This window comes from Balaenoptera acutorostrata, chromosome 1 (genome assembly GCF_949987535.1).
Source record: "Balaenoptera acutorostrata chromosome 1, mBalAcu1.1, whole genome shotgun sequence".
NCBI lineage: Eukaryota > Metazoa > Chordata > Mammalia > Artiodactyla > Balaenopteridae > Balaenoptera > Balaenoptera acutorostrata.
The window spans coordinates 188,992,253-189,003,564 of NC_080064.1; the positions used below are offsets into that span (position 1 = coordinate 188,992,253).

The window sequence follows — 11,312 nt, forward strand, 5'->3', positions numbered from 1 at the left end:
TACATTGCTTTTCATTTTAGTGCTATTATAAAAATTGTCTTTCGGTTTATTCATATATAGAAATTACTCTTCCAAAGAATTACAATCAACCTCAAATTTAAAAATTTGAACAGCAAATTAATACTGTTTCTTAAAATAGTTGCATTTCACCTAACTTCTGAAAAATGAATACTGCCTTACAACCAACCCTTCCATCATATCAGGTAGTCAAAATTGAACCTCTCAATTCAAATTTGAAATCTATTAGAAAACAGTGAGCTGAGGGCATTCCAGGCATTATCACACACCAGCAGGGGTATTTCTTCAGAGGGTTGAAGGACAACTTTTTCCTTTACAACAATGTCAGTATTTGGTGGACCTTAAATATTACTAGAATATCCTAGTAGCTCCACTGATATTCTATATCTATAGAATATCTATAATATTTTAGTACATCTCCCTAATTCAAAACATTAGGAATTTTCTTTTGTCCTTGGTTCTATACCATCTCCCAGACTTTGCTCTCTTTTTTCTGTTTTTACTGCTTCCTTACATTAATGATGACACTAAGAATAGCTACCACTCATTTGAACACTTCCATTTCAAAAAGACTCCTTTACATCCAACAAGTCCTTCACTGAATATTCCTTTTGCTTTTGGCTTAAGCAAACTCTGGCTCTCCCTGAAGGACATGGTTTGCTTTGATGCCTTCAGAATGGATGTTGTCCATTTCCTCCAATTTCACACGCTCAGGGCTGAGAGTGAGGTCCCTGGTCTGTCGCTGCCTAGTGATGCTTTTGCGTCATTTCTCCTCTTTCCTCACCCAAAACACACTTTGAAGTTAACACAATTCAACTACACCTTTAGTAACCTTCTTATCACAGTCATCTACCAGCATCTTGAAAGCCACTGCACTGCTTCCATTGAAGGCTTTAATGCCTGCCACTATTTGGGGTTTGGCCATTCAGTCATTATTTATTTACATGTCCAACAAATAATTCTTGAACCAGACACACTGTTCTTGGTGCTGGATAATAACATATTTTCCTGTCATCAGACAACTTACATACAAATGGGGGAGTACATGTTCATTCTTGAACGATTCTGCCTAGATTCTATTTCTCAGGGTTTTTCTTTGATGGCTGTTCCTTATTCAAGATGGGTGTACTGTGTGGCCAGACTAGGGATCAAAACTCTCTGCCCTCTTCATTAACGTACATTCCACAGGTACTAAGCAGAAATTTGAGTACCATGCTAACCACCAAATTTCAATCTACAAATACACACAACATTTTAAACACGTGCGTTTTAAGCAATCATATAATGTTAGCACTATTTGATAGAATTCCTAATACTTGACAGAAGACCTAATATTTGACTCATATGAAATATAATGTAAGCATTTTACAGTAACAGTTTTCATAGTGCACACAAGCTCTTCTACAGAAAATTAGATCTTATGTCGGGTCCCATTCTGCATTTATGAAAGACGGAAATGCAACCTAAATCTTTTAAAATGTCCATTTGAATGAGAAAAACCACCATTTCAAAATGGCTTCACAGGAAACCTTGTGTCCCCAAGATTTAGTAGATCAAGGGAGACAGGAAAATCAGCTGCCTGCCATTGGGGAAGAAAGTAAAAGAAATGGGAGATAGGAAATAAAAGTAATGGGAGATAGCAAGATGAGTTCCCTGTCAACATAGCCTCCCCATGTAGCCTCTACAAGGACAGACATTACTATCTGAAAATATAACTAAAACTGCAATAGCAGAAGGGAGCAGAGTCACTCCTAACACAAATGATGAAAACTGCAGCAAATCACACAAAGTAATAGAATAAAAAAGCTTAGAGATCGAGTCACACTAGCATATTTAAGATTAGTCACCTTAATATGCAAATGTAAAAGTTTATAAGAATGACTGGGTGGGAGACTCTATTTTATTATCAATCATTTTAATAGAAAGCTTCAATTAGACCATTCCTTTCCATAACGAAGTCATTTGCACATCACAGCTACATTATCCAAAATTTTTCTTCTGGGTAGCCGATGCTTTCTATGGATGGGGGCTTATTTCATCAGGATCTTTGTTTATTAAGGGGAATAATGCATGATATATTTACATCTCAGAAAGTTTATATCTCAAGTCTGATTTATTATTTCTACATCACATCCCCAAAAGTATACCTTCTTTAAAAGACTTAAGTCAATAAATTTTTTGACTGCTTTGGAAAAGATATTACTCTGTCCTGACTGATTCCTAGATTTAAATAAATCAACCCAGAACTGCAAGCATACCAGTCTAAAGAGAAATAAAGGCTGTCTCAGAGTAGGGTAAAGACTTATCAAAATACTATAAATAAACATTTTTAAAATCATCACGTTAGAAATCCTGAATCAAAACTTAAAAAAAACTTTTTTAAGATGCATAATTATGAAATGGACAATTTTGTATACTGTGAAAACTTAGAAAATAGTTCATTCATCATTATTGCTATCATGATAACTCTTCAGGAATAGACTAGTGTAATGCCTTATAAATTAACAATTAATATAGCTGAGAAGAAATTCACGAGGCTATGTAGAACAATGAGCAATCTCTCTCGTGCCTTTATTATAATTCAAGAATTTGTAAGTACTATTAACACTGTTGGCTAGATTAATAATTTGCTGATGTCAAATACATCCCACTTTGCTTTGCTATTGCTCTCTACTGTGGAAAACATTATATAATTCTTGTTGACCTTTTGCAGTTTAATTCATGAAGCAAAGCTCATTTAAATGATATAATTCAACAAATACACATAACTCAAATATTACTATAGGTTATAGGAGAAAAAGATGACAATGCTATTGTCAAGGGTAGATGCTGTTTCCACAGGTCACCAACTACAGAAACAACAGTGTGGTCTGAAAATATGGACACACTTTTAACCAACCAAGGTAAGATCCAACTAATAATAGGTTTTAAAATACCATGATTAAAATAAAATCATTAAATTCTGAAAGTTGTAGTCATGTTATACAGTATGAGTTTCATCAATATTTGAAGAATGAGATTCCCAAAAGTCACACAAATTTATACAGGCCCAAAGTTTAAATGGAATTAGGTTGGGTCCAAAATAAGACAAGATGATAGAAATTCCAAACGTTAAAACAATAAGAAAATCCCAAATAGGAAGTGATAAAGTTGTCATTTTCTTAGACTCATTATCATTTGATGTATATCATGACTACCTTTGTTACAAATTGAAAGACATAGACTATTGAAAAGTTGAAAATTTAAATAAATCACTTGTTTTTCATGTCCTGCAGGCTAAAATAAAAGTTTTTTAAGTATCAATATTTATTTCCATTGAGTTCTTACTTTAGTGAATACAAAAACATATTTAAATGTGTGTGTATATATTAATATGTACATTTTGGATATATATTTGTAATTAATATGATGGCTTAATAAGGTAATTTTGGTCAATTATAAATAAAACATCCAAGAATTTAATACAAAATAGTCATTTACAAAGATATGTAGAATTCTGCTTTTGTTATACATAATCCTGCTTTGCAGTATTTCTGTTTCATATGGGATAGAAATGACATTATAGAGACATACATAGAAAATGTCTGAAATGCAGTATTGTTTGTTCTAATCAAATGGCACTTCCAGTTTAAATTTATAAAGTAAATATCAGAATATTAGAAAAGTTTAAAACATGGTAAAGCTGAATAAATTCTTCATGGCTGTTTATTTATATACACAATTAGACTGAAATAGATGAAATTACACTTTCATTTTGTGATTCTCAAATAACTAATTCCCAAAGCATAGACATAAAAAAATCCCCAATACACCTAGAATCCAACTAAGGACATATATTAAAGATGTCAGGGATATGGAATTGCATTTTTCTAAGCTCCGAATGGCGTGTCTCTTTTTTCCTTAAATACATAACCAGCGGGACAGATCAGGTTTGCTAAGAGCCTCAGGAAGGTATCTCTGCAGGTGGAGAGTTGGCTGGGACGGCACCGCAGAACAGAGACATGGAAGGTGTTAGATGAAGGCAAATGCTTCCACCTGCAAACCTCCGGGGATTTTGTACCTCATGCCCACATAAAGCAGAAAAGTCATAGATTCATCTGCAAAGCTGTTTGGTTTTTGCTTTTTATGAAACCAGAGAAATAGCTCCCATGCTTTTTCATGCTTTAAACGGTTAAACGACTTACCATATGACCTCCTTGTCTTGTGACCTGAGGATATGTCTCGCATGTATTAGTGTGGCTTCCGCCACCTATTGCTGACCTATTCTACCCATCAGCCCCTGTTGTGCCTAAGCAGTAGCCATTCCCTCCTGTAGAGAGTCCTCAGATGACATGATAGTGATTGTATGTACCATATTATTCCAAAGTCACTCGACATCCTATGAACATTCAAATTGTATGTATAGAGTAGACGAGTAGTTCAACAATAGTGTGTCCAAGACAGAGATAACTAGCCCCAGTTTTAGTTGTTTATTCTGTTCCCTTGTGTCCAAACAGACCAATAGGAGGAGAAAAGAAGGAAATGGTTGTTAGTTTGATGTAGCCCTTCATTAAAATAGCAGGAGGGAAGAAAATAACAATAGTTTCTTGATCTCTAACTTCCTGTCTCTGGGATGCATTTAGATAACCCTCATTGGGAAAAAGCTTCATATGCCTTAATGACACACAAATAAAATAGTGCCAGACATGAATCTACAATATTCTTTCAGTATTATTGCTTAATCTCCTATATAAAATAGATTGTAGTCTAAATTCTGCTTAGACCTGTCAAATTCACCATTGTTTGGACCTCATGGAAAATTTTAACTGTGTTACTAAGAGGATTTTTATAACCCAAATATGTGTCACAGAATCTCAGAAGCTTCTCAGATGTATTTTTAAATGCAAGAAATGTGCAGTTAATTGAATTTTTTATAGTGCTCACATATTAACAACATCCACACTCTCCAATATTTCTACTGAGAATTCTCATTGGTACCTGACGACCCTTTGCAGTGACCTGTTATTTCAACTCTATTTCAAATAATTAAAAACTTGTTAAATCTATTTTTAATAGTGTTTTTAGACACTTTTATCTTGCTCCATGAAGCCCTTTTCTATTTTCTCTCACTAACCTTCACTTTCCTTCCAACCTGCAGCAACCTACGAACAGCTAACTTAGGCCCCTTTTCCATACACTTTTCTCTGATATTTTCTTTTTTGCTGGTCAATTTTTCCTTTCCCCCGATTCTCCATCAATTTATTTCTCCCTGCTTTGCGACCTGAAGGGTCAGCCCTTCAGCACGCAGTCAGGGAGGAGCCGCTTTGAGCGCAGGCACGGGGGCCCCCATGGCAGGTGGAGGAGAAACCCACCAACGCGTAGGAAGGCAAATTCCTCTGAGCCACAAATGCGCCAAAGGGTGTTTCCTCCTCGGAGAAACACAGTCTCACTTGTGATCAGACACTGCCATCAGAAGGCGCCAACTGAAACTGAGTAACACGAACTGAAAGGACTGGCTTAGTTCAGGCAACTCTGGGAATTTGACAGTAATCTTTCTAACCTGCTACCTCTGTAGAGGCCCACTCTTAACCATCCTCGGCCTTAAAGGATTTATTAGAAGCATTACCTTCCCAAAGAAGCTCTAGGTGTGCCAAAGAAGATTTCGGGGCACATTTTACTGTGGAAACTAGAGAAAGGAAGAGTCTAAACAGGTAGTCACAAACTTTATTTATGAATGCAAGGAATAATAAATGTGTAAATTTGGCTGAAAATAAGATAATGGGAAGAGGTGGGACCTATGGGAATCCCAGACTTCAAGCACTACCTGTTATTATTCAATTTAAAAATGCTAATTGTAGAAATGCAGATATAGATATTTTATGTTTATGACTACTGATCCAAAATAAAGTTTTCTAAAGTTAAAAACTAAAATATATAAATGTTATATTTAGAGGGATGATAAATATTTACCACTGAATCCTCACATGCTCACCCTACACAACGTACTTGTTTTGGTCATACGACTGCACTGTGTGATATACAAATTTTTTCTCATATATCTTACAGCTGGTCTAGATGCTTTTCGAACATTCCTAAAATCAGAGTTCAGTGAAGAAAACGCTGAGTTCTGGCTTGCCTGTGAAGACTTTAAGAAAACAGAAAGTGCAGAAAAAATTGCTTCCAAAGCCAAGATGATTTATTCTGAATTCATTGACGCTGAAGCCCCTAAAGAGGTGAGTGAAATATTCCACAGTAGTGAATATGTATCTGCTAACAAATCTACTCCCAGTTGAAAGGCGCGAAGTCCATCTCCAGGGAAATTAAATTGTCACTATGTATTCAAACAGAAAACGTTGGTAAATTCGAAACGAAGTTCCTTACCGTGATCCTCTGGCACTGATTCAGCAAATATTTTTAAGCACCTTCTATGTGCTTAAAGGTTTCTGTTTTCTGAGCACAACACGCAGCCTCTTAAAAATAGTCTAATATGTCAAAAATTAACAGCTCTACAGAAATCCTACTTAAATGTGCTGCTGGATTTCAAAGTCACTTTCATTTTCCCTTTTGTAAACCACGGACGTCAATTTGGAATAAAAATTTTAAAATCAAAAAGGTATGTATGTGAGGGAAAAAACAACGACTAACCAACCGTGTAAATTCTTTATATTTACTACTTTGGAGACCCACAAACAGCATACAATAATGTCTTCCCTTCCAAAAGAGGGGTTTGCTTACCTTTATTTCGTTGATGGGTGTTGGGCTGCACCCCGCTGGCCTACGAGGCCTGCACTTGCCCAGCTTCAAGACCGAAGAGCCCGGAGTCAGCGAAAGAGTCATCAATGGTTTAATGGATGGCGGAGCTTAAATGTCTGAAGCACGGTCCTGGAGCGACACCTCACCATGTGTGGTGGAAGGCGGGCAGGACGTGGCGGCCGATGTCGCATGGGAGTCGGGGGAAATAGGGAGGTTCCCATTTATAGGGGGAATTGCCATCAGCTGGGCTCATCGGTTACCAAGGAAACCAGCAGAGGGGCAGGGCCCTCTTAGCCTCTCTGGCTAAGTACCTTCTCCGGGCAGAGTTCTTCCCTTATTAAACTATCAAAGGGGAGCCATTCTGATATAAAGATTAGATCACTAGCTGGGGCTGAGGGGCAAGTATGTAGAAAGGGCTTTAGAGAGAAACCAGCAATGACTCCAAGAATAGACCCCATAAAGTGTTTTATGTGTGTAACATCTCATTTATATTTGACTTCATTTCCAGAACCAAACCATGATCATCTCTGCACACCCCCTTAATGTTTAACTATATATATATTTTAAAACTTCTTTGGGCTTCCCTGGTGGCGCAGTGGTTGAGAATCTGCCTGCTAATGCAGGGGACACGGGTTCGAGCCCTGGTCTGGGAAGATCCCACATGCCACGGAGCAGCTGGGCCCGTGAGCCACAGCTGCTGAGCCTGCGCGTCTGGAGCCTGTGCCCCGCAACGGGAGGGGCCGCGATAGTGAAAGGCCCGCGCACCGCGATGAAGAGCGGTCCCCGCGCCGCGATGAAGAGTGGCCCCCACTTGCCGCAACTAGAGAAAGCCCTCGCACGAACCGAAGACCCAACACAGCCAAAAAAAATAAATAAATAAATAAATAAAGTAGCTATTAAGAAATAATTATAAAAAAAAAAAAAAAACTTCTTTGATTCCTCACTAAATATAACATATGCAGAGAGTTTTAACGCATAAGCAGCAAACAGGAACCTATATGAAACTACTAGCACCAAACATAAACCACTAGCACAAGTCATCATCTTTCCCTACAGAGTTGAAACACTGATATCCTCCTAAGTGACAGTTACTACATTTTCTAATCCAAAATTAAAATTCATGGTATGAGAAGTTATTGTACTAGCGAGAACAGAGGACAGCATAGATGAAATGCAAACATTTCCGAAAATCTAGGGCATAAAGTTGCCGTATCAATAGTTCAAGTTTTAGATGGACATTAATTACTGTAGCATATATTGGTAAAGTATATATAACATCACAGACATGTGAAACAATTGAAGCTTAGCCTGAAATTCAAAGGGGGAAAGAGAAAAGAACATAACTCCTGTGGAGCTATTTCACCATTCATTTCCCAGTCACTATCTAAAAATCAATAAATAATTCCGGAAAACTGAAAATGTATTATATAAGATTTGTCAAGTTGATTAATGTCTCATTCCCTAAAAGGCTTTGAAATCAACTCTAGAGGTATCCTATTTATTGTGGTATTGGTTTGAAAGCCAGATGTTTTTCTTCTTTATGAATCCATCTACTGAATGATTATTTTAAGATAACATTCTCAAATATTATGTATAAAAAATCTTCTAGTAAGAAATGTAATCTTTTAATTATAGCTGGATTCAAAGTTACAATATATAATAAATTCTCAACTTGGACAAAATAGTTTTGTTTTTTTTCCTAATCTTCCCTTCCAAAATAAATTTATATGGTAATAATTTTTAAAAAATAGTACAGTTACTATTTTAGGATATAAAACTTTCATACTTTTTAATAATTTGTCCATCTAATTAATTTTTACTACATAAAATATAATTAAATTTATGGCTGCTTTTCAAATAATAGATTATACTGTCTCCTTGAAGTGTCCAAAAAGGTTATTATTGGGTATGACAAAATTCTCATTGAAGACAAAGAGGTGTGTATATACATTTGCAACAGTCATTATCTTTCCAATTATTTGCCATTAATTATTTCCAATTCCAATTACTAAAGTGCATTTGTCTCTTATATACCAATTGCAGTCTTCAGGGTATCTCTCTATAGTCCATCAGTTATACGTTAAATATAATACGACTGTTAGTATGATTCATTAAATGAATTTTTTTTTGAGTGCCTGTTCCCACAATGAAGTCACAGAGTAGAAGGGGAGATTGATATGTGATAAAAAACAGTCAAATACACGATAAGCAATTTAATAATTTAAATAATTAAAGTTTGTTATTAGCACAGTGGGAAAGAGCGATTAAGTCTACCTTGAGGATTTAGGGACGGATTTGCCAGGTGGTTCACATATGAAAAAGGTTATGTCATTAAAAATAAGAAATATTTATCAAGAGAACAAATGAAAAAAGAATATTTCAAACTGAGGGCACAGTGTGTCGCCTGGATGTACAAAGCTCCCTAGCGTTTTCCAGAAATCACAAGCATTTTGATATTGCTAACGAGAAGCAGGGGGATAAGGCCAGACAGGCAGCAGTAGAGATAAAGAGAGGGTGGGAAGTAGCTTAGATTTATCTAGTAGGCGGGCTTCACATGACAAAGTGATATATTTGATATGGAGGTTGGAAAATATGATTTTCCTAAGTGGAAAATTAATTCAAGAATGAGATTCACATGAAAGTATTCTCCATTTTTCTATATTCAATTATAGCTGTAAAACTGACTCTCATAAAGAATCAAAATTATAACCAATTTCCTTGGTAGAAAACCCTAAAACAGAGAACAATGACAAGGTCACGTTATCCAGATGTCTATTAAATCCCATTTAGTTTCTTTTCAACTTTTTATGTCTTTATTTCCTCATCTATAAAATTACAAGCATGACAATCATTTTTAATTGATGCAGACAATTTACAATTAGACTATACTAAATTTACTAAATGATCCCTGTCTATAAATTGATGTGACTAATGGTTCTCAGTTTCCTATTCTAATAGGCAAAACTGCACACAAAAATTGAAATTTCAGGTCTCTATGAGAGATGATAATAATCGCAGTGAACCTCATGCCCTCTCCCTTACAGTGTTACCATCTCTCTGGTTTCTACACTAATCATGTGATGCAGTGGAAAACCTAAAGGTTAGAGATACAGATTCAAATCCTGTAATCTTGTGGTGATCTATTTCACCCCTTTGAGTCTAGTTTCCACGTCTAAAAACGTATCTATGAAAAAGCATGTAACCACCACACAGGAGAGGTGAGAATGATGAATGAGATCAAGCGTCTAGTGTTTACATGGGGCAGAACAGTTTTTAAAAAGTTTTAATCCTTTTTTTTTTTTTTAGTTGGAGTATAGTTGCTTTACAATGTTGTGTTAGCTCCTACCGTTAATCCTTTTTTTCTTTAGTCACAAGTCACTATAAGTGCTACTGAATCTACCTGAAAACATCCATTAACTAACTACAAAGAACACTTGAGGAAAAGCCACTTTAAAAGACTTGATAAATGTATATATGTGAACACAAATTAGAAAAACATGACAGCAAATCATTAGTTTCAGATAGAAAGAGCTACTCATTGAATGGATTGTACCTAAGTATTTTCAGAAGGTACTGCAGGAAAAAAAAAAATAAGTGTGAGCCAGATATTTTGACTAAGTGATTTGAAAATGAGAAAATTATTAGATAAGCAATATATATTTTAAAGTGCCCTTACTTTGCACACAGTAAGAACTTGTGAGTGGCAAAGAAAAAAAATTCTTAAACTTGTATTTATTCTTCCTTCAATTTGGACCACTAATTTCATAATATTTGGAAATTTTCAAAAAAATATTACTTGGTTTCAAAAGAATGTAAATCTTCAAAAAATGGAAATAATATTTTTATATTCAGCTAAGACACTGACATATTTTAAATATTTATGTTTTATTTATATCATTTATATACATTATGTTGGTATCATCACTCCCTTATATTAGAAAGAAAATTGGTCAGGATGGAAAATATGTGATTAAAGAGAAAACTATGTTGATTGTCATTCTGTGAGATTAGAAAATATTCCAAATCATACTACACTGTAATGTTTAAAACTTATATAAATTCAACTTCATAGTATGACCAATCCAGGAACAAATACATTGGCAGTTTCTTAAGTAAAAAATGTTAGTACAAAATATTTAATTCCTAAATGTATTTATTAAATGTGAGGACATCATAACATGAAACAGAAGAAACTATAGTCATAAAGGAAAAGATGTCTTAATGGGTTGTGCAGGACACTTTTTAAAATACCTGTGTCTGGATTTTTTGCTTTTATTTTTATTGTAGTACAATGTTATTTATTGACTCGTATTTTTATTTCACATCAATAGGTGCTTATTCTGTGCCTACGATTCACCTTCATTAGATAAATTCCCTCCATTGGAAGGGAAGCTGGGTCTAGGCAAGAGAACAGGTAATAAACACAGAAGTATAATGCAATGTTTTGTGTGAATGAGGCAGCTAGATAAGGAAATGCAAGAAAATAAAACAGGTTGAAACTATGGTTTGGCTCAAAAGAAACTTTCAACCTAATTGGGTTAAAAAATGAAATTTCTAGAACT

General features: G+C 35.2%; 1 protein-coding gene across 1 annotated transcript in view; it reads left to right on the plus strand.

Annotated features, from left to right (window-relative positions):
• Positions 1 to 1,137: 1,137 nt before the first annotated feature.
• The window catches only part of RGS21 (regulator of G protein signaling 21), a 16,933-nt gene continuing 6,758 nt past the window's right edge, over positions 1,138 to 11,312 (plus strand). The window contains exons 1-3 of the mRNA XM_007191177.2: positions 1,138 to 1,206; positions 2,804 to 2,921; positions 6,064 to 6,230. Of these exons, the coding sequence (XP_007191239.1) occupies positions 1,138 to 1,206; positions 2,804 to 2,921; positions 6,064 to 6,230 (354 nt within the window). The remainder of the gene's footprint in view (positions 1,207 to 2,803; positions 2,922 to 6,063; positions 6,231 to 11,312) is intronic.